Raw genomic sequence first — 23,905 nt, 5'->3', positions numbered from 1 at the left:
CCTGCTGGCTGCTGGCAGACACCCCGTGGGCTTCTGACCATACAGGGATCTCCAAAGACTCACTTCAGTAACGGGCTCCTGCTGTGTAGGCACACACCAGGGCACCCAGATCATTACATGTGCCTCTTGCTGAGGAGGCATGAGAAACACATGGATGCAAATCAGTTAAAAAAAAAAAACAAACAAAACCAACAAACTAAAGATGGTGACCGTCTTCATTTACATCTTTTCCTACTTTGTGAAATCTCTGACTCCTTTTCACTAGCCCTCGAGTGGAAAAAGAATTGCAAGAATCAAACTCCACTTTAAAACATCAGCAAAAGGCAAGATTTGCACAGTATTTGCATTTTAGTCTTATCTTTACTATAGATCTATTTGAAGGAATTACTCTACATTACCCACTTGTGGGCAGGATTGCAAACAACTAGAGTTCAGTCCAAAATTCCATAGTATCAAGCAATCCACAAAATTAGTGCTATCATTTAAATAATGAATGAAAATAGAACAAAAAGAGTATAAGCCATTTATTTTTGAGCAAATATCCTATACAATTGTGGTTTGACTACCACTAAACTGCTAACAAAATAATAGCAAAGAATCTGATAAAATATATTCCTGAAAAAATCTTTCAACTCCTACATTACATTTGGAATTATTTCAAACACAGGAAAAGATCCAAACCTCACCTATAATGAGCTTATTCAGTTCGTGTCTTGTACAACTTCTACAGTTTATAACCCGATAAGTGTGGATGAAGAAAGCTGTAATTCACCAGTGTTGATCACAATTTACATTAAAATAAATAAGCAAATATACTAAGATGGTACAAGCTGAACATACAGAATTCATCCTAGTTACACTTGATCAGAGTGATTCAAGTAAACAGTCACACTATGAAATTTCCAGAAGAAAAGCAGTCTAGAAGCATCACTCATCATCTTCTCAGAGCAATTTTCTCCTGCTATTAGCATTACTCCTATAAACCCATTGGCTGAAGTTACAAAATAAGATGCTTAAAGGTAAATCATAAAACTAATATGTAAAGAAATCTCTCTTCATCATCTAAAATATAATAAGCTGGATCTTCCAGCTTTCCAGTGTGTCACCAAAGCAGGGATTCTTTACACTTTAATCTTCAACAGTTAAGCAGTAGGTTTGTTTTCTGTTCCCTACCTGTTCAATGTAGATTCAGTTTTTCCAAGATAACTGATTTTAGAAGGATCCACCTTCCCCACCCAAGATGCCTGCTTTTATTCAGCCTATAAAGACAGATGTCTATTTTTCTTCCCCAGCAAGAGGGAAAGAATATGGAAGGCCATCTTAAACCAGTGAAAAATTCACAGTAAAAGTGAATTTTTACATGGCTTAAATTATATATGATGAATTAGGTGAGATAAGTGAAGATTTCTGTGTGTCTCTGTAACAAGAGGACTTACAGACCTAACTGTGTTTGTCATTGTGTCCCATTAGGGTACAACTTAGTGTTCCACAGAGCCAACAGAACTGCTATTGCTGTGTTTGGTCACCACAAAAAAAAAAAAAATAAAATAAAGCTATCATACTGGATATCTATAGCCAGCAGTCATGTTGTCCAGCCAAGGATTTGAACTGTAGTTTATGTCAAATATGAGCACCCAGGAAGCATTTGATCCATCCTCTTTATCTTCCCATATGCAAAAGGGAGGCTTGCACCACACACATCGGCACACTAGTAAACATCAAAATAAGTTTCTGTATCTGAAGGCTGACAGTCTCTCCATTTACAAGATGAGGACTCCATACATCTTACTGCTGGCATTAACAATGGCGTCACAGTTTTTGTGCACCAAGCCCACAGTTACAGGTGTCTCCACAGCAAAGTGAAAAAGAAGAGGATCTCCAAAAGCGTCAAATTGCATGGCCTGCCCCTCCAGTGCAGGGGCAACACGGCAGCAGCCCCTCAGAGGAGGCGGTGGGTGCACTGCAGCTGCCAGGTGATGCAGATGCACCAGAGTTCAGAGCTGGAGAGGGTACAGGGTGGCAGGCAAAAGAGCTGGAGCTTCAGCATCCTCATCATGCACATGTCAGGCAGCTGGTATTCCCAAGGGAGCACCCAGGAGAGGGCAGAGTGATCCGAACTGCACTTTGGTGTGGCAGCAGGACATGTTTCTGGGAGGGAAAGAAAAACACCCAGTGATAAATTTTAGCTGGAGAAAGTATTTGTTTTTACAGCTTCGGTGGAATAAGAATGACATATGTCTTGTTTGTTTGAGAGGCGTGTGGGCTGAGCCAGCAGCTCAGCAACTCAGCAGGGGACACAAATTACCCATTATCTTTTTAATTTGGAATGGACTTTAACGTCAGAATTTTCATTGTTCATTTTATGACCACACATTAGAGATGGTATTATTACCACTTACATGGAAGATGCTATGAATGAGGTAACATCCCTCCAAGAAAAAAATAATTATCTCACTCTTATGATGATCTCTTTTCTTGGGTGGGGAAAGGGGAGAGAAGCTGTTGTTTTTCTGATGAATGCTGAGAAATGCTTAGGAAGTATCACCTAATTTTCAGGGCAGAAAGGGGGAGCTCTCGATGCCTGCAACCGATAGCCTGTTAGCCTGTGTCCTTGAAAAATAATGTGCAAGGAGTAAATGTGTAGTTCTCAAGTGTGGCTCCCTTAAGTCTCAAAGTGTCAGGAATAAGTTATTTTAATGGATGATTAAAAAAACTTTCCCCCTTATGATTGCACTGTAGGGAGCTGCCATCAGCAGCGACCTACTTGCTGTCATGGCAGAAACGAATGTTTCAGATGCTGATGATTGTTGGCTGGTGCTCATCTATCTGCAGTGTGATATACTTAAAAAATAGGTAACATCTGCCAGAGGGCTTCACTGGCTTTGCAAGTACCTTCGGCTGGGTTCCCTTTCCTTATCCGTGCAACGGTGTAGGTACAGCCTTCACAGATGACAGGCAGATGAGCGCTGCTTACAGAGAAAGTGTAGCTATCCTTAGTACCCTTAATATATACATGACATGCTGTTAGTGCTGGGCCGAGATATGCATTTTCTTTGTAAGAGGCTGTCAACCACAAGCCCTCTGAAACTGTGCCAGAGAATCAAGAGATCTAATTTAAAACATTATGTTCATTTTCCATGCTTTCCAGGGGGCTCTTAAGTCCCATTTCCAAGTTTCGCCATGTAACCATGCAGAATGGTTCCTTGCTAAATGACGGATTTGCTAGGGGTGGTGGCAGTGAGACCTGCGAGAGTTGGTCAGTCCTGTGTTTCTTGGACCCAGGGCTTTACTAGAGACCAACAACTATCACAAATTAACATCGCAGGCATTGGCAACACTACTGATGAGAAGAAATCTTTCCTCAACAAACCTTCCTGTGTTATTAGAGGCACTGTTTTGAACAAGAAGAGCTTAAACGTGGAGAAGGAAATGTTTCAGCTCGTCCGGCAGGAGAAGTCCAGTTATTTTTTGATGCTGCTTGTGTCCAAAGCACCTCCTGATGCACAGGCGGCACAGCTGCATCAAGGACAGTGGCCCTGGGGAAAAAGCCAGGGAAAAGGTTACACAAATGGCTTTATTGCCCCCAAATTGTGAAGCTGAAACAGCAGCTGTGCACCACCACTCTCCCCACCTCCTGCAACACACCCTGCACTGGGGGTGCACGGTCCCCAGAATGCTCAGCAGTGAAAAGCCAGACCTGCACCCCCCAAAAGACATGAGCCCACCTGCAATTCAATACAATCCTTGTCACTCTCTGTCGTTACACGGCCACAAGTTGTATTAGCAGCATCAGTCTTTCCCATTTAAGCTGCACAAGTCTGGAGCAGTTTGTGTTGTCTGAGAAGAGATGCTCTATGCTTCCTTCAGAGTCCTCCCCCCTCCCACTCCCCCAGTGAGATCCAAGTTTGTAGCTCCCTGCTTTCTTGATACTTATTTCACAACAGTGACAAACACATAGCAAAAGAAATACTATATAATCCTTTATTTCAACCATCTGTATTAACTGTTCCCATGCTGATAAATACAAGCCCTGCTGAAGAATCTGTGGTGCTTTTTTTAAATGTAAGTATAATGGCATTGTACATTTATTTGGGTCACTTATCCTTTTCAGGAAGAGGTAGTTCCTGTGTGATGTTTTAACTGCGGCACCTGTCAATATCCAACCCTGCAGTGCGCTATTTGTGCGGCGACGTGCAGCATGCAGGGGTGACAGGCGCAGACGGTCGTGGGGGGCTGTGGGAGGGCAGATAAGAAGGGCAGGAGGGGAGAAGCAGCAAGCACAGACATGGGGGTTGGATGCTGGGAGCAGGGAGGAGAGAAGGAGAGACGCTATAGAAAGTAAGAAGGAGGTAAGCAAGCTGGGAGGGGACAGTTTAGGTGTTTCCCTCTGTGCCTGGCTACTGGGTGGGTGAGATAGCAGTCACCAGAGAGCTGAAGTGGCAGTAGAGTGCACTGCAGTGGGAAGGAATAGGGGCTGCAGCAAAAATGCATTGAGGTGGCAGCTTTAATCGGTTTTGAGACTTCCCTGGTGCGGGGCACCGCATTTCCAGCAGCTCTGTAAGGCTGAAAACTGCTGCACTGCTGGAAGGGCAGCACAAAGGGCTGCACCCTTCTGCTAGGAGGCAGTGGAAGAGTTTTAGTTACCCTGTGCTTGGGCACAAAACAAGGCAAGCTGATATGGAGCAAGTTAAACTGGCTGTCACACTGCACGTGTGTGTGGCCATTCTGATCCCATGGAAATGCCCTGTCTGTAAACATCTAATTTTAAAAAGGTTTCCATTAACAAAAAAATCCAAACAAACCCAAAACTTAAAGACTTCTCAAAACACAGTGCCACTGCACTGAAAAATATTTAGCAAGCACAAGCATACTCCTCAAAAACACAGTGCATTTTTGGATCATTAGCTAATTCTCCCACCTACACACAGGACTCTCCCTGCAATGCAAGCAGGGTGTGCAGTGGTCCGGCAGCGTGGTGGGGTCCTGGGAGGGGAGAGACCACCACATGTACTACTCTGGGCTAGTCCTGGAACGACTGGGTCAGCACAGCCACTGACTCATCTCTAGTGGCAAAGCAGGCTCCCTCCAGCCTGGCCTGGCCCTGGGCACAGGGCTGCTTCCCCCCAGCATCTGTGGTGTGAGGGGAGAGGAGCCATGCATGGGAGCAGGGCAGGAGAGCAGCAGCTCAGCTGTGCCAGTGCTGAGGGGCCGTGGGACTGGTGGGATGACTTTGATCCTCGCAGCACATTTCCAAACCTCTGTGTGAAACCAGAGTGGTAATGTTTGCAGCACTCTCCCAGGCTGCAACTGTTCAGCTGGCCAAAGAAGTTAGACATCAGCTGCCCATCAGGCGTGACCCTATTCAGTGAAAGACATGTTGGAGAAGATCAGAAAAACACTATTCAGCAGCAAAATGCCCTTCAGGCATTTATCTTTCTGACTTTGATTGCTGAATTTCACTTTGAAAAATTCCTTACCGCCCGAGCTGTCAGCTCAGCCCGAGCAGCATTCTTCAGGCCAGCCCTACAGGGTGTGCCTGAAATATTTTCCTATCTCAAATAAGCAGGACACATGCAGTGCCACAGGAGTCAGGAATCTAACACAGCAGGGACTGAAGCTCAAAGAGATCACTGCCCTGTGTATCATAGATTAGGCTGGGAAACCAAGTATCAGTTATTCATACGTAACTTGCATAGAGCAGTTGTTTTCACATTAGTATTTCAAGAAGGGCCTGATTATTCACTTTGTTATTCCCGTTTTACCTTGGTGGAAATCTTTTCATGATGATAACAATCACATCAACACGTGACTGACATAATAGACTAATGGATTACACCATCAGCAACTTGTTTAAAATAATGAAAATCCAGATTATTTGGTAATGTGTGTAGTTTACTGACTGAATAAGAGCATCTAAAAAAGCACACAAGTGCACCAATGAGTAGATACTGGAAACCTTATTCTAATTTTCCTCGGGAATGGTAAGTAAAATTTTTATCCGTAACTCATTATTCACAAACAATAAAATAAAAAGACCTGGATCTATTTCACGTATGGGTACAAAATAAACACTTTCTAAAGGTTAGGCTTACAGTTTGATATGGCTGGATTGTTCAGCAAATAATGTTGGCTTTTTAAAAAACCTAGTGTATAAATGTACACACGTATATGTATATATTCATTATATCCTGTGCAATTTTCCTTGATCCCTCCCCAAACGAGCTATCTTTCATTTTAAAGATGTCTTTACACCTACATAGAACTTGGCCTGACAATAAAAGGGCAAAGAACTAGAAGATCAGCCATTCAATAAACCTTTTTTTTCCAATATCATATGGATTAAAAATTTTCTGGTTCCAATTTTGCATTTATGCTGAGACCAGTAACTAGCATGCACCTGACAGTCAGCACACTGTATAACCAAAGATCCCAGCCTGAGCGCTCGCTAGCTAGCCTCAACTCTCATCAGAGATGATTTACTGCCTGCGCTTGTTGACATGCTCCAGATAACACTCCTGGGTGTACTTCCATCTCAGGCACAAGGGAACTGAAAGACTCCCGCTAACTTCAGTGCTTCAGATAATCAGAAAAAGCCACCATTAATTTCTAAGGAGCATTTTGCCTGGTTTTTTGCCCTAAACTTTATTTTGCATTATTTTGCAAGCTCCACATGAGTATTCCCCCATGCAGTAGATTGACAACCTGTGGGTTGAAAGACGGGTAATTATTACCATTACCAATATCAGTGTGCCACTTCCGTTCTGACGCTAGAAAACACAGTGTCCCTATGTCAGCTAAGGTTAGTTATTCTCAGTTTTATAGTTCTAGTAGCATGGAATAACATAGCTTTTTGCAACCGTTTGTGTGTTTTTTTTTCTAACAGATCCTGAGCGAACAAGTAAAACAAGTGTTAAGGGGCACCTTCTTTCTGCAGGAGCAGTCGGCCCACAGGACTGCCTGCTGGGACCAGCTCCATCGGCCTCTTGTTTTCGGCGTTCTTCACCCAAATGTCTGCTCCAAAGTCAATCAGCAGTGTCACCAGCTCTGCACTGCAATTCCTGGCGGCCACGTGCAGAGGGGAGTCCAGGCCCTTGCCGCTGTTCACGTTTGCTCCTGAACACCAAAAGATGACAAAGAATAATGACTATACAGTAGCCTATTTCCATTTCCTGCACTAGCTGCTAATTCTCTGAATAATCTGTAAATCTGTATGCTACCCAGGTGTGGATCTCCTTATGCTGAGGCTTGGTACTACAGTTTGCATGTGCACATGCACAACTCACATTGGTTGAGGAGGAGTGGGTCTGTCACTAAGAAGATGATCCCAGAGGAATAGCGCAAGAGGAAGTCCGTCATCCACAGCACAGCCCACGGACAACTTGAAGCAGGACAAACATGTAGTTCTATTTACAGCCCACCTTTGGTCCCCATCCCAGTGCCCTATTCCCTTAGAATACACCCTGCTCTGTACCAGAGGCTTAAACTGGTGGAATTTGCAAATGCCAAAGTATCTGTTGAGGAAAAAATGTGAGGATGGAAAAGTTCTAGCGGCCCTTGGTAGAGAAGGGTATAAGCAAGCACCCCTGATGAGTGTTCCCCACCCATTATACTGGGCTAATGGCTCCTGAGGCACCCTAAGAAGGGTGAGCTGCAGAACTTATTAAAAACTATTTATACTGTTTTTATAGTACACATTCTCATTTACAGAAGGCAGCAAAAAACATATGACACAAACCAGAAAATAGTAACTAAATATTTAATATTTAGCTTAATTTGTATTTGACTTCTTTAGAAAAAAGATCACGTGCTGAATCACCTACCTAAAAGGGGATCTACATGATGTTTGCTTGTTTTTTCCAAAGTGGCTTTGTTGGTCTATCATTTTTTTACTAGCTATGAGGCTACTTTAGCTTATATGACCCCTTTGGTTAGAAGAGTTGCACTACTGTAGATAGCTAGATAGCAAGAAATGGTCTTGCATAATTATCCAAGGGCTTGACTTATAGCTAGGTTTGTTCCAAAGTAGTGCTGAACATTTTTTCTGTGTTGGAAATATTTCCAACTTTTTTTGAACTCAGTGGAAATTAAAACATCTTTGCAGAAATACTATGTAAAAGTGATTGAGTCATATCCTTTGGGTAAAGAGGGAGGAAAAGAAAAAAAGGAAACTTTTTCCTGCCCTTTTCAAGTAACTGCAGCATCACACACACAGGCACTGGAAAGGACGTTTGTTCCATGCACCACCAACCATGTGGAATCCAAGATCACTCATCATTTTGTCAGGAGCTGTAAAGTTTGAGCTCCTGGCCCTATTTACCCTGCTACCCCATTTAACCCAGGGCTGCCATTAAGAGCAAAACTTCACCAGGTCCCAGAGCAGGAGCTCCTCTAAATCTTTGATGTAAAGAGTATCCAAAGATAGATGTTGCAGGAAACAAAGAGTACACTATCCTTTATTTTCCTTTTTACCTGACTCAAGCAGCTTCTTGGCACAGTTCACTTGCTGGTTCTCACAAGCTACATAAAGCGGAGTACCCAGATGCTTGATGTTGTCATCAATATTTACCCCATGGGACGCGAGGAATTCGACACATTGTACGTGACCTTAAAAGGGATAAAGGAAGAGTCAACTCACAGAGATTAGGCATTTTTTTTCCCAGCAAATTCTCTATTGCAGCAGTGTAATTTGGCAAAGATTCAATGTTTTGTCAAGAGATGGTAGTATTACACTTTCATCTGCTCTGATGTTTCCAACCTGGAAAACGGGAACTGCAAAGCCACAGTTAGTGAAACAGGCTAAAGCCCGTTCATTTTACCTGACTCATTTCAGATGTCTACCAAGGATGAGGGGGGGGGTGGGGTGGTGGGGGTGGGGTGGAGGGGGTGGAGAGAAGGGAGTTTGATCTCTTTGATCTCTACTCTTTGATCTCTGCCAGAGCCCCAGGAAAGCCGAGACCCTTGTGCCCGACCAGTCTGTCAGTGTCCCACCGCAGGGACCCATCACTGATCAGTCCTGCTGGATCAGAGCTACTCGGCTGCCTTGTTCAGGGGAACGCAGCAACAGCATCGGGGGACCCCTCAGAGGGTCTGGCCCACTTGATTCGAACGCATTACCCGCTGCTGGCCACTGCTAGCGCCACAAAGGACTAACACCAACAGTTTATGGAATAACACTATTAGTATAAAATTGTAACAGAATAAGGTTCAAAGATTGCCAGTGATAAATACACTGCCTGCAAAGCAAGCTTTAAACGATGTATCTAGTAACAGCCAGCATAAGTTCATCATAGAAAAAAAGTTCTAACCCAACAGGCGTCCCTATGGGGGAGAAGACAGGTTCAGGCTGTGCACTGATCCCTGAAGTTACGATGGAGTCTTCCCTAACTTCTCCCCTCATCTGTCCACTTTTTAGACCCCACAGTACATCGTATATTCATTCATCATACACAGGACTGGTTAGAAATTTCTCGCCTCTAATGCAAATTAGTACGCATCCTCAGACAGCACTGCTGAAGTTCTCTACTAACTACACATGCTCCTCAAGTGGGGTTTTGCCCTCTTTCGGGGTGGGGCAGGGGGAGCTATTTGAGTTGGAGGTCATGATCTCCCACTACCGTAAATATCTTTGTCTTATTTTCAACTAATTTTCTGTTGATGTCAGTGGATTGCAACACCTTATCATCAAGTTTCATAGACAGAACTTTCCTCATTTGAAGGTTTCTTTCTGCATAACTTAGATAATGGTGTTCTTTTTCACTATTTATTCTTTGCTTCTCATCCTCCCCAAGGCTGACTACCTCATTTATAAGTCCCTTCATTCATAACAACTTTAGAGGGGTCAGCTTGACCTAGCTTTGTGAACACTGAACGAGAGTTGGGTAATGTGGGAGTCTAGACAACAATTCCCCCTCCTCTGAATTTACTTCAGTCTAGGACTAGTCCGTTTCCATCACTTTCAGGTAGAGCTTGAGTGACTCTAGCCATACATATTGTTGTTACTAACTGGCATCACGTGCCCAGTGAGGTGTAGTAGTACCTTGGAGGCAGGTAACTTTGGGGTGGAGGTGTGTGTTAGTATTACAATGAGATTATTTCATCTGAGGAAAGTAAATTTGCCACAATGGTTGGCTCAGCAGTGGACATTCTCTCATGTATTCTTCATGCAACAACTGCTATGTAGCTTATCAGCTGTGTGTGCCATCATGTTCCCATTCCTGCAGGGAGTACAACAGAGCCTGGCCGTGGGGTCTCCACTCCGCTCCATCCTCTGTTTCTCCTATCAGCAGGTGCTGAGCTGGCAGGATGTGTTTCTTAGGGAGCTGTGGTAAAGTAGATTATGTGCATGCCAGCCACCCTGAAAACAGTAGCTGTATTTTACCCTAAAAAGCTTTCTGTCCCAATTTTCTCTTATTCTCCCACACCAAAATTATTTTCTCACAGAGACAAATCATGTTTCTCTCCACTGTTTTTGAAGATTGCCAGCTGACTGCCTGAGATGTCCACATTGTAGGCAGCTGACTTGGACAATGCATCCCCTACCAAATGTCACCACACAAACTCAGAGTCCTGGAGAGCTGAGCTGAGCTGCCCAGGTCAGCACTGGGGTTGGGAGGAACTGCACCACTCGTGATGAGACCAACTAGGAAGGTATTTCACATGACCCAAATCAAGAAAGTTATCTTCTTTATGTCTCTTCTACTTCAACACGCTGCTACCAACACGGAAAGGAGTGCTGATGTTGGGGGGTTACCTCTTTTAGCAGCTTCATGGATGGGGGATGCCAAGTCACAGGGTGGGTGCAGGCTGGCTCCGTGCTGCAGCAATAAATTCAAGCAAGCTACACTGCCACTGACACAAGCGCTAAACAGCGGCGTGTGCCAGTCTACAGTGACTCCATTCACCTGGAACAAAAATAACACAATCAGGCTTTCTTTTGCCTTCTCACTCTTTCAAAATTGACTAAAATTATCCAGTTCTCAACAGAAAGTAGGGTTCCCAATACTTTTTATTTAATTCCTTGTAAAACTTGCCTACTGCTTCTGAAGATTGCCACTTTTTATTAAAAAAAATCATATTAAATATTTTTTCATTTTAAAAATATATTTTTAAATTGCTCCCAAGGAGAGCAATTTAAATCTTAAATTTAAAAATATATTTTTAAAATTCTCCCAAGGAGAAGTCTCTTTTCCTGCAAAAGAATGTTTAACCAGACCTCCAGGGTCTCTTGAGAGTTGCCAAGTTACCAAGTTAAATGTGTGCCCATTTCTTAGTTATCTCATCTGAAACACACCTGCCCATAGTCCTCTCTTGAAACAGTCCATTTTTAGCTGAAAGTGTGCAGCCCTCTCCTTTTTTTTCAGTTTTAAACTGAAAGGTAATATACGTACAATGAGTTAATTTTCATATTCACTATAATTTCAACATTAGCCTGAAAAGCAGGTACCATGAGACACACTCATTTCACCACTTTACTTGCATGTTGTTTCTATTTTCTTCCCATTTTGTCGTTAGTTGATCCTAACAATCCTAAACTCCTGCTTAAGACTGCATATTGACACCAATAAGATTAGTGTGTGCAGAAAATAAAATATACCCTTGACTGCTGCATCATTATAAACCCTTTGCAAGGGGAGCTTCCCCTTATTCTTTCAGTAAACGATGAGAACATTGCACATTCACCTAAAGAACAATAATAACAACTGGGTTTTAGATCTGTGCTTTTTGGATTGCTTTATTAAGAAGTGTGTTTTATGACATATGTCCCTTAAGCAGCGCTAAGTACAGAGTGTAAATCACAATGATATGCTGACATGAAATAGTACATCACCTAGCATTAAAATGTGACAATACAACATACTAACACTAGAGACAATGATCTGTCCATCAGGTACTCACCCGTGCACCATGTTTTAATAGGACACTGGCACAAGCAGCATGACCCCCTAGGCAGGCTTCATGGAGAGGAGATACCTGATCTTCTGTAACAAGATTAACATCACTCCCCTGATGAAATAATGGAAAATTTCATTACAACCAACTATGAAAACCCCAATAAAATAAAACAGAATAAAATAAAAAAACAACCACATTTTCTAGCTTTAAAGCTTTATGTAATAAGACCTTCCTCAACTGACTGGGGTTACTCATCCCAATAGCAGAGAAAGGCTGTGATGCTTTGACTGGAGTGGATACTGGCACAGCATACCAGAGGTTGTGCCTTCTACACACTGCTAATCGGCACGGAAAGCTGTAAGCAGTGAACTGTCCAACGTGGCAATACAGACATCCTTTTAGGAGCTCAGTATGATTTTATTCCTACTGCACCATGAATAGTAAAATCTGAAATAAATAGTAATAAAAAAAGATTAAAAATTGCTACTAGAGCTCTTGGCAAGGTAGTGACTGCCACCTTTCTACATCACTGCTCAAGCCTTCTGACCTCCTGCCTGCTGAGTCTGCAGTTGTTTGACTAGATTGAATCCAGAAATGCTTTTGAGGGTTTTCTGTTCTTTGCAGCGAGGCACACTCTCAAGGAAAGCCATCTCCTGCATTAGAGACCATTTGTTTGATTTTTACAGGATCTTTCGTTTCTTCTAGCAATCTTGGTGCTCCAGAAGGTTAAGCTGGAAGAGTCTCCAATATCCCTTCCCTTTCCATCAACTCCACAGACTAAATCCAAGAATTTTGAACAAACAGAGCAGTGAGGTTGAAAAATCATTTCTTCCTACCCTGCCCTTCTGCAGCAGGAGCAGGGACACTGGATACCCTCAGGTACTTCAGATACAGATGTGTGGGTGGCTCAGCTGGAGCCTTGCCTGGGTCTGGAGCTGCCCCCAACCCAGGGCACCAAACGCTTCTCACAGGTGCAGGACTGCAGAAGGAATCCCCGTGACTATGTTCCCATTACCTGCACCAGAATTAAAGTATGACCCAGGATATTTCAGTACATCATCAGCTTAGTGCACAGAGCTTGCACTAGGCAAGGAACTGCTTGTAGAAAAAAATCTGTTACATGCAGATTTCACTGCGTTCTAGTCAACATGATTTTCTCACCCTGGAGGTTTCACAGTAAAGCACAGAACACATTCCACCACTAAACAAACCCAGTAGAGATCATAGCAACCCAGCACGGGGGTACCTGTTTGATGAGTTTCTTCAGGGTAAGCAGACGCCCATGGACCGAGGCATCATGTAAAGGAGACCAGTCTGAAACAAAGTCTGTATGAAGAGAGAGACAGGAAAAAGGCTAAAAACTATGTGGACTGTTTCATCAGCATAATCCACTTCAACTGCATGACCCCAGCTGCGTGACTCCCTTCTACTTTATTTCTTGAGCTGCCAAGCTTTCCTCGGAGCAGCTGCCCAGAGGGAGTGAGACAAGAGAATGGCTTCTCTCTGGGCATGTTTTTAACTCATCCTGGAGCAGCTGTGCTCCCCTTCAGAAGACAAGAGAGAGATTTTCAGGACATCACTTGCTCTGACTGAGCTCGTTCCTCGCTTTGAACTATTTCCAATGCCTTTGTTTGCACAAGCTCATTACACTTTATCAATTAGCTCAGAAGGACTACCTTTTGAAAAGGCTATGGCTGGTCAGTCATTTACCCCTAAACAGAACTGGGCTAGAGTCAACAATACCTAACAGGAGAAGGTATCAAAGTACAAGGAGATAAATTGTGTCCACGTGTTGATTTTGCCTTTCAGTTTTCAGTGTTTGGTGTTAGCCTGTGCCGTGGTGCATTTTAAGTAATAGCTGTATTGTTGAAACCACAAAGTGAAGTACAGCATGTATATGCCATACAAATATTAATAGAAGGGTATCTTCAGTATTACAGATTTTATGGCTCAGAGCCAGCTGACAACAATAACCCCTCTGGGAGATATTTACCTCCTTCAGCTTTCATCACCTCAAAACCCAGCGTCTGGTCTACGTCAATGGCCCAGGTTTCCCCTAGGAGGGAAGAGAAGCATTTCCAGATGGCATTTCGTGCCCAGCTTCTTTTGGAAACTCATTTTGCTGCTCTCCGATTGTCCCACTCTCCTTCCACTAACTACAGGGAAAGTCCCAATGACTGACTTGGACACGTTGTTGAAGTTTTCAGGGGCTATACTACATCATATGCATGGAACAGGATGCTTAACAGTGAGAATTCTGCCTTCAGCAACAAACCCTAATAAGCCACCATCATTCTTTAGAATAATTTTTACAGATTAGCTGACGATGTTAGTGCTTATACAAGATCTGCAGAACATGCATGAGAGAGCTGAACTCCCTATGGCCCACATCCTTCCCCTGGCTATGCCACGGTGTGCTGGAAGGAGGTAATAACCAAACCAACTGTGTCAGCCACCTCCCAGCTCATTTAGCTATTGCTCTCTCACCTTTAAGCATGTTCAGTAAAGAACATCAAATTTAAACAAGATAAGATCTAGTATAGCGAGACTTACAATGGTTTTGTGATTGAAAAATTCTGCGCTAAGTAAATCGTGACCTGAAGATAGTGGTATCTGAGATGTATTGTTTATCACACACAGAAGAGCTTTGCCTGCATATCTATGTTAGGTAGGGGGATGGCTTTTTCCCGGCATAGGGGTCGCAAAAGGTCTGCTATAGATCTATAATTACTCTCGCAAGACTCTTTTATGACTGTGCAATAAATTTGTCTGGAGTTGTTAATATAGGTATAAGAATATTTTTACAGTTACAATACACCATTTTTGAGCCACTTGATGTTCATCGCAATGCTTATCTGCATAGTACACTTTTGCAAATATGTACATATTGCACCATATTGTCTCTGGAAGGTGGCTCATTGGTGGACTAAATCAGGGAAGAATTTAGTGTTTCTCTTTTTGGACATCAACAATGGGTCTCCATAACAAGCAGCTAGTCAAGTTGGTAGTAGTTACACACACATCACAAGAGGGAAGCCAGCTGGTCCCTGTGACAGTTCTTATTTGAATGAAATCAATGAAAAATAAAATCTAGCAGAATAATCAAGACTTCACCTTCTCTTTTCTTAACAATATTCCGGCATGCTCCTGGCTCACAGGACAATCCCAGGGATATTCTGGGAATAACCTCAGGATGAGTTTGAAGCCTGAAGGGGGGTAATCTTGTGGAACAAGGCCCTTAGGAACAGAGGTCATCAGGGAGATTGGACAAGCAGCTGATTCAGAATTTTCACTATTTCTCCTCATTTCCCTGTCTCTGGTTATGACTGCTGCTTGGTTAGGGGAAAGGAAAGGGTGAGGGTTTATATAAAATACTAGGTCATTCATTGGTTTATGCTAGGTTTATATTTACTTGATCTAAGCTATCATTGGGTGCCTCTTGAGCCAGAAAGGAGGCTTATTTTGTGTCCACTGGCAACTGACTATGACTACAGCCAGGATGCAGATCTGATGGCTGGACCTTCTGTTACCTGCTCAGTATATCTTGCTCATAGGTGCAGTTAAAATTACTATCGATCAGCTTTGAATTCTGAAGGAAAGATGACTTGGAGAGCCGGCTGGGAGGCACCGTCAGCCCTGGGGTTGTGCCTCCTCCAAGCATGGGGCACAGCCTCCCTCCTGCACTCTCCCCAGAGAGAAAGATTGCTGCCTTCTCCTGCTCTTGGCATGTATTTGTTATAGCTGTGGGTTTGGGTCTTTTCCTTCAGATCACAAGTTTGTTGCCAGGGAACTTGGAATGTGTTTGGTGATCTATTGAGCATGGGCTACAGACTAGGTGATTGGTGGGCACTTTGAAACCTGCCATCTACTCCACTGCTGTCTTTGACTATAAGGCACTGTACAAGACTGTGCAGACTTGGTAGGTAAATCTATACTGCCAAGTAAAGAAAGCCAGGAGGCTAATTCAGTATTGAGCTTTAAGCAGGTGAAGTCTGCTCCATTTGGTCTGAAAGACAGAAATGGTCCCAATCTTTTTTATTTAACAGTATAGAAATAGCTTAGAACACAAGACTCCATTAGGTAAGTGATCTTTTCCAGTCTTGTATTATTTTCACTATGAAAAGTCAAAGTGAAAAAATGAGAAATTGAGAAACAACTCAAATTTCACTGGCACAGAAAGATTATATCAATTCAGATGTGACTCTCATTTAGGAGAAGCCTCAAAATCAGAAGGCCAAAATTAGAAGCACAATAGAACTTTATGGGCAGTACTGAGAACGTGAAATATATAGAATGAACTTGGGAAATCTGGGAAATGTATGTCAATTAGTTTTTTTTAAAAAAAACTGTATTCTTTGTTATTAGCATCATTTGAGCTCTGCCTGCCTCCTTCTGTGTTCTATGGGCCATGTCCCACAACATGTTGTTCCAGTAAGTTCACAAAAATCCTTTGGCTTTAGCAAATTGACAGCCATTTCCAGAAGCTGTTGTTCCGGTCTCATAAGGATTACCAAACCATGCTACAATTATTAAAGAACAGTACTATTAATTGACTAAAATAGCTTTGCTCTAAGTAATATGTGTCAAATGATGCTTGTCTGATCATGCTGTTGTTCTTGCTGATCCTGCCTGTGTTACCATTGGCTGTGTTTCCAGGCTCTGTAAAAAGCTTTTCATTTTCCAATTTAGAAACTGATGCCATTGTCCAAACTGCATGACTTGTAAGGGAAGCATGTTCATAGTAATCTAAAAATCAAAACTGAGGAACAAGTTTTCTGAATTGTAGCTTGATCTTTTTTTGGCCACACGAACACAGGTGGGGTTTTGTGCAATCTACCAAGTTGTTATATCATTGTGTCAGCATTCTGGTCACCACAGGGGAAGTGCATGGTCATGCCATCACATCCACATGCAGAATTCATAGATTCAGTGCTTGTTTGAGAAAAGGCAAGTTTCTACTGACCAGACCAGACCATAGTCATCTGTGGACTGGCCATTAGCTTGCAATCTTGCCAAGTCTTAACAATGAATTAAAAGACTGATCACATAAGCATCAAAAATAGACAGAAAATAAAAAGAGGTCTGTGCCAACATATTGTAATCCAGCTGGGAATTCTGTACTGAGAAAAAAACAAGGCTGCTTTTTCTAAACAGAAGTGGAGGACTATGGTAGCTTCATACCAACCTTGGATACATTGGGAAGAGGGTGTTTAAAGGTCTGTCTGATAATTAATTTCCATGGCATATGTCCAAATCTGCTGCCGTGAACATCATGGCCCCAAGCTGCCATCTCTCCTTCCCTAGCTTTGCCTGCAGCAAACACATCCACCCTCAGGCAATGCTGGGGAGGCAACCTCCCTGCAGAGGAAGGCAAATTTCCCCAGTTCCTGCACCCAGGGCATCACCCTCCTGCAAACCACAAAGTTTCTATTCTCTACCCACTCCAAGCTGAAACTCGTGTTTCTCACCTGGAGGAGGGAGACCAAAGTGGATGTTGGGGTCTCGCTCCCTGCTTCTGCACAGCACAGCAGGCATGGCATTAGACTATAAATGATCAGTATTTATACCATACACAGGTTTTTGACTAAAGCCTAAGCAAATGCCAGTGCTAACCAAGCATGGACTTTAAAATCCTGAAATACTGAGTTTCTGGAAAGTCCTCAAAACACTGCCCATCAGAGCTGCCCATGAAGGAACAAGGCTGATGTATGTGGGTGTCACAGCTGTATTCAGTGTATGTACCACCACAGGAACAAGGATTTCTGATTGCCAAAAAATAACGTACAACTGCTCTTTCACAGAGGAATGAGACTGTTTAGCCAAATGTGAAATTTACCCACACCTTAGTCCATAGACAAGTTGATTCAGGTCTCAACAGCTTCAGCACCTAGCCATCCAAAACCCACTGGCTTTCAGTGCCACTGGGTCACCTAGCTCCCCTTTCACCACTGAAAATCCCAGCCAGCCCAGAGGTTACATTAAACCTCTGGTCATATTTGATTGCATTGCCATCACTTGGGCGTGTGAATGCTGGCAGTGTGATGGTACAGAGGACGCCTTATAGCAATAACCACACAAACATGCAAACCCTGACTTGTCCCTGTGGACAACAGAGCATTCACAGGACCTTCCTAGAAAAGCACTTGGATTTGTGTTGATGGCTGAAAGTATCTTTTTCCAGGCTCTATGGGGAGGGTGTTGCACACTCTGTGCCTGTCCCCAGGCTGCTTTCCTTCCACTGTGGTCACGCACAGTGCAGCTTGCAAGGGGCTTTAAAATCCTTTTGATGGAGGTATGCTCTTGCATATATATTGCATATATATCTATATATGCCTATGGCATTATATATAACAGTTTTACAAATGGTATTTTTCATATTCTAAGGCTTTCCCCTAAAGTTTGCGATATAAGCGTCCTGAGCCAAATGCATTCCTGCTGTAAGTTGCCAGCAGAGCTTATTGATTCTGCTAAGGAGCTGGCAGACACAAGAGGAATGGATAGAACTCTGATTTTCAAGGACCAAATGATTTATGTGCAACAGTGCCGCATGTGGGATCCCCGCCTTCCAGCCTCCATTTTGCTGGAGCTCATCTCCAGCGTGGATCTGATTTGATTCACACTGTTAATAACATTGCTGTTCCTTCCCTCCCGCCCTGGCCTCAGGATGTACATATATGACACGCATGAGGAGAGGCAGACTACACAGCAGATGTACCGATCATCTTTGCATAGTGGGTTTTGGGTCTTAATTTTCTCTTTGGTGTGAATGTAAGCATCCTGAAGAGGCCAGGAAAGGAGTGAAGACAGTGTAAAGTTGCATTATCTTATTTTACTTAATTCCCTCTGCATTTGCTACGAGATGAAGGAGTAGCTTCTCAGAAAACAGAGCTACAGGGAACACGTCCAGCTAAATTACTATGTGAAGTTAAATTACTTGTCTTTTGTCACCATGTGATATTTTCAATGGCTCTGAGCTAGACAACAGAGCAAGGATCAGAGTGAGGCCATTTGGCTGAATAACTGCTCACTGGTGACCACAACTGACCGCAATGTCCTGGCCATTGCAGAAGAACCCACTAGGGCTGGTGACTCAGCCTGGGCAACAACACTGGGGTATGCTCGTCTGAAAGAAAAAGAAAAAGAGAAAAGATAAAGGAAAAAGGGAAAAGGAAAAAGGAAAAAAAAACCAAACCAAAAATAACCAAACAAAAAAAAGCAACCAGAAAAAGAAAAAAGGCAAAAAAAAAAAAAAAGAAAAAATAGAAGAAGAAAGGAGAAAGGAAAGGAGGAAAAAGTAAGACAATTAAAAGAATGAAAAAGAAAAGAGGAACTGAGCCAGTGCTGAGCTTCCAGCTGGCACTAATCTAAGTAAAACGTGCCACATTGCAACTTCATTTTCAGCATGCTGTGGTTCAAGTGCTGCGTTTGTTTCCGCTTGTACAAGCAGTGGTAGAGAATCAGACACTGATTTCTGTGATACACCAAAAAAACAACCAAAAATTCAGTATCAAATAGGAACAGCTTATTCAAACCCCTGCTGAAGTGCAAGCTCATGGGAACGTTTTGTGGGACTGACTGTGGTCTTGCCCTGGACGCAGGACGTTGGGAGCAGCATGCCACTGTAGCCTGACCCTGCCCTTTACTGCCGCTGGCTCGTGGCGAGGCAGGAGTGTTACTTACCCCTCATCAGCGGGTTTGATAGGGATGTTGCAGATGTCTGGCCTCCAGTTCCTTGCAATTCGCTGGCATTTTGATTTGTTCCCTCATCATCCATCTCAGCCCTGTCTGTCCAATTTCTGTTTTTTCACTTCGTGGTCGGTCTCGAGAGTTCAAATTCCATCATCCCCGGCGAGACCCCAGCGATGGGAGTGATCTACTAAGCAGACTCCACACGCACAAGTCAAACAGACCTTGCAGCAGACCGGGATGTGGTGCCAGCAGCACTTTGTGCAGAAACTTGAGTACCTGGGTTGGGATTTAACAAAACAGCTCCCTGGCTGCCCTGGTAGGCAGCCAGTGATCCAGCGAAGCGAGAGATGTGCCTGATGTCACATCCTCTCCAACACGGCGCCCAATCGGTGCGCCAGCCCTCCTTTTTTATCAGGAAGGAAATTCTTAGTTTGCCAAAAAAACAAGACAGAAAGCCAGTTCAACTAGTTGAGCAAACTCTGCCTGCAGGGGATTTGCAATGAAAACCCACAGAGATATGAGCGCACGCGGATCTGTATCACTCCCAAGCAAGCTGCTCCCGAGCAACTTTGCCACGCACTGGACACTGCACACACTGCACCCCTCTTATCTGCCAAGCCCTGATGGTATGCAAGAAACAGAGAGCTGCATGCCTGCTGCACAGCAGTGATCACCGCATACCCTACAGATATTGAAAACACATGTCTGAGGAGCTGTGCTTCCCACCGGAGGCCCCGCGTTGCCTGCCCAGCATGGGAACCGCAGTGCTGCGCGGGTCGTTTCCTTTCCCCCCAGTTCAATCGATCTCACTGAGTCACACTCACACCCGGAGTTTCATATCTAAGCAATGCCCTTTTATTTTTAAGCAATTTCTCAGTCTAAAACAAACATCGCAAATTACCAGTGAACAAATGGCAATGCTTTTTTCAGGAGAACCTTTGCCCCATTTCTCTGGGTCTGTTTGCAAAACTTTTCTTCTCACAGATCATCTCCATTTGCACTTTTTTTCTTGCCCAAATTAGTATAATTTACAAGCTCAAATTCCTTTTTCTGTCCCTGAATATTTGCCCATTTGTGTACAATTGCAAGCAGGCAGAATTTCCGTAAAGTCTAAACCAGGTAAATAAAAATTATGTTTTGTGGGTGGGTTTTTGTTTGGGTTCTGTTGGGGTTTTTTTTTTCCAATTTGTCTACTAGAGCAGAATTTGCATTTGTGTATTTGGAGATACAAAATTGCTAATCCTGGGCTAATTCTGATCCTAACTCTGCTGAGCCTAAGCAACTTGTTTTCATTTTTATTCCTATCTGTAACACATGCAAAAGATCTGGAATCATGTTTAGGGTTTATTTGTCCATATCTTTAACAATGATCAGTTATATTAAAAGATACAAACAACAGCTGAATGTCATCCACAAACCCTGCCAGCAGGGAATCTGTGAAGGCAACCTGGGCACATGCTGATGCACAACTGCTGATGGACAACTGCTGCTGGGGACAGGACCAGCCCCCTCCAGGGCTCTCCCTGCTGAATGCCTCCTGGCTCCTGGGTTTGGCCCTGCATGCAGGATGCAAGCTGACACTTTGGTCTGACTGGAAATCACATTTGTGTCTTAGCCATTAAAATTTCCGCATTAAAAATGCTGTGGGGAAAAAAAAAAGTCTAAATGGAGAAAGTAGTATAAATATTGTTTTTTAATGATTAACATGTAAAACAAGACATGGAAAAACAATTTTTCTGCTTTAGTGTTGCTTGAGTTTAGTGGTTTGGTTATATGTGATCATATCTTTAGCAGTATTAACAAACATGCCAGCAATTCCACCACAAAAAGGAATCAGCATATGCATCCAAGTATGCAATGGCAAGGGTTATAAGTGAAGAAACATTAACAAAGAGCTTTAAATTCAACAATAGGAAGAAGGAGCCTACAAGACAGAAATCCCTTAGTCCCTAGTCACCCACAGATAGGGAGACTTTGGCCATTTGGTCCTTTGGCCAAAACACCTGCTGACTGATAGGATCATCATTTGAATAGTCTGTTATTCGTTGCACATACTTTGGTCATGTTGTGTTACATAAAGCTCTGCCTTGGCAGATGAGCTGTAGCCTGGGCTTCCTGGAGGCTGGCAAGGTTGCACAGAGCACCCAATGAGGCCCATGAGCCTGCAGCCCTCCCCAGGAGGGCAGACATTCCTGCTCTCCACCATCCTTTCTGAAAGGGGGGCCTCTGAGATTCCCACAGCAGGTTAGTAACCCACAGGCATACTTTATCCTGGGTTGCTGGTCTCCTAGTCCACATGTATTTGTACCTCATGGAGTAAATAGACATAGGGTTCAAAACCAGGAGTTTCTGGTTTGATCACACTTGCCTTCTGCCAGCACCAGAGGGGCAGAGACCGGGGCGAAGCCACAAGCACAGGATCTGGTTGCCACAACCATTCCTCAAAACTGGGGCTCCTTTCAGGCTACAGGACCACACTCTAATTTCACACATTGGGCAGGATTTCTCATTTGGATCATGATATATTCCTAAATAACTAGACACCTACCCCTGGACTGGTCCTGAAGTCTTTAATTAGTCAGAGCATCTTCATTCTTGTGATGATTCCCCAATCTTTGTTCCAGCCTGGAAGTGTCTTATGTTACAAAACCCTACCTTTCTTCTAACAAAACGAAACATGTCTTCTCCTGGAGAAAAGTGGCCCTTACCTGGGACGTAGCCATCCCATTTTTGGAGTAAGCAGAATTTCTTCAGGTGTTAGTCTTAGCAACAACTCTGCTTAAAATTAGGCACTCAGCTGGCTCTGGCTCTTTGCAGTAAGAGTATGAAGCAAGAAGTCAGCTAATTGCTTCAAATCTACAAAAAGTTCATAAGATTAAGTAAGTTTTCACACATCTTCAAAGAAGTATACCAATTTTATTTCAAAATACACCTTACCCTGTCTTTGCATCCTAAAGGGCCTACAGATATAGACTGTGTTAAGCCATTAGGTGGGAAATTGAGGGAATCTGTAAGTGATGAGACAAGATTATCACCTCTATGCACACAGTGGGGTAAAGCCTCCATTTGGAAGAAATGCTGCAGTCCCTGGAACCACATGATTCCATCTCCTCCAAGTCCTGCCTGACCCATCTACATTGCTATCTTGCACAGCAATCTTTGCAGGATTAGGGCAGTGCAGGGGGAGGCCAGCACAGGTCCCTTTGCCCATTAGGATTTAGGTGGGGAAGGGAGCTCTGCCCAACTCGGGGATTGATTCATACTGTATATATATACATATATATATATATATATATGTGTGTGTGTATATATGTGTGTGTAGACATACATTTATACAGAAAGATATGTACCTGTATTTATGTATGTGTATGTGTATAGGTCTCTGTACACATATATAACCAATTTACATCTTCTACCCATTTCATTTAAAACAAGTTTCTCCCGTCACACGGTTGAAGAGCAGGAAAAGTACCTGCTAAGGGTCCTATCAGAAGTGAATGCCTTAGCCACCACCCAGAACAGTGCCATTTCTTTTGCACTTATTAAGGGACAAGTAGGTCTGCTTGGATTTACAAGCTGACCCCAAAGGATTGAAGGAAAAGATGTCTCATGTTGTCTCTCTTCAACTGGCAGTTGCAGTGGCAATTCCCAGGCTTTGTCACTTCTGGAAATGCTTTTGTGGTCCTCGCCCATGATGAATGAGGCTGTATTTTCAAATCATAGGCCCACAAATATTTTCCTTGCAGTTTGTGAAAATGCAGGTTCCTGGGTTTCCCCATCCTTTGCATTTGTCCTACGTGGCATCCACTACAGTCTCTCTCCAGCATATGCACACCTTCTCCTCAAAGAATTATTTTCTGTTTGGCCAGATTTCACCTATCGATAATTTTGTGTGTCCTATACATTAACAAGTTTGGTACGTTTTACAGTTGTAAGGAGTCTAGTTTAAAATTCTGCTGAGTTAGTAGTAGAGGCATAATGAGTACAAAGGCCGAATTAGTGACACAGAAAAGAGTGAAAAAGAAAGAAACATCGCTTTTCTTCCCAATTGCATTCCTTTCTCTTTGTGGTGATTTTCCCCACAGCAGTATGGGCAGCTAGGAAATCAGCATGTGAGGTTCATAAAGCCTCCATTATAAAACATGTACCATTACCTCCCAAGGTGAAAGCCTTATTTGTTACACCTACATTGGCAATGAAATGTGAGTCCCTGGAGCAGTGAGCTCTAGGGAGCTTCAGAGGGAAGGTTCAAACCCGGAAATGTTACTTTGAGTTGAAGCTCTCCTTCACCTCATTTGCAAGTGTGGGGCATGCTCAGAGCTGA

At 43.3% G+C, this 23,905-nt stretch overlaps 1 protein-coding gene across 2 annotated transcripts; it reads right to left on the bottom strand.

Moving 5' to 3' along the window:
* Positions 1–509: 509 nt before the first annotated feature.
* On the bottom strand, positions 510–20,069 carry ASB9 (ankyrin repeat and SOCS box containing 9). 2 transcript variants are annotated; one of them, XM_014283095.3, is made up of 8 exons: positions 19,573–20,001; positions 13,139–13,218; positions 11,896–12,003; positions 10,751–10,901; positions 8,470–8,604; positions 6,922–7,113; positions 3,371–3,536; positions 510–2,148 (listed from the first exon to the last, which is right to left on the bottom strand). In XM_014283095.3, exons 1-7 carry the CDS (start codon positions 19,664–19,666, stop codon positions 3,412–3,414), a joined length of 885 nt encoding a protein of 294 aa, XP_014138570.1. In that variant the 5' UTR covers positions 19,667–20,001; the 3' UTR covers positions 510–2,148; positions 3,371–3,411. The 2 variants fall into 2 exon arrangements, 1 of the variants encoding a protein (XP_014138570.1); XR_008730870.1 differs by lacking the exons at positions 510–2,148; positions 3,371–3,536; positions 6,922–7,113; positions 8,470–8,604 and having other exon boundaries at positions 10,763–10,901; positions 11,291–12,003; positions 19,573–20,069.
* Positions 20,070–23,905: the final 3,836 nt, after the last annotated feature.

Source organism: Falco cherrug, chromosome 2, assembly GCF_023634085.1.
Source record: "Falco cherrug isolate bFalChe1 chromosome 2, bFalChe1.pri, whole genome shotgun sequence".
Taxonomy (NCBI): domain Eukaryota; kingdom Metazoa; phylum Chordata; class Aves; order Falconiformes; family Falconidae; genus Falco; species Falco cherrug.
This window is presented reverse-complemented; position numbering and strand designations above follow the sequence as displayed.

Excerpts from the sequence above, each read along its gene's own strand:
- ASB9 (XM_014283095.3), bottom strand. The coding sequence starts at position 19,666 with ATGGATGATGAGGGAACAAATCAAAATGCCAGCGAATTGCAAGGAACT. Across the intron at positions 10,902-11,895 it reads TATTAAAACATGGTGCACGG|GTGAATGGAGTCACTGTAGA; the intron begins GTGAGTACCTGA and ends TTTTTGTTCCAG. Across the intron at positions 8,605-10,750 it reads CCATGAAGCTGCTAAAAGAG|GTCACGTACAATGTGTCGAA; the intron begins GTAACCCCCCAA and ends ATCCCTTTTAAG.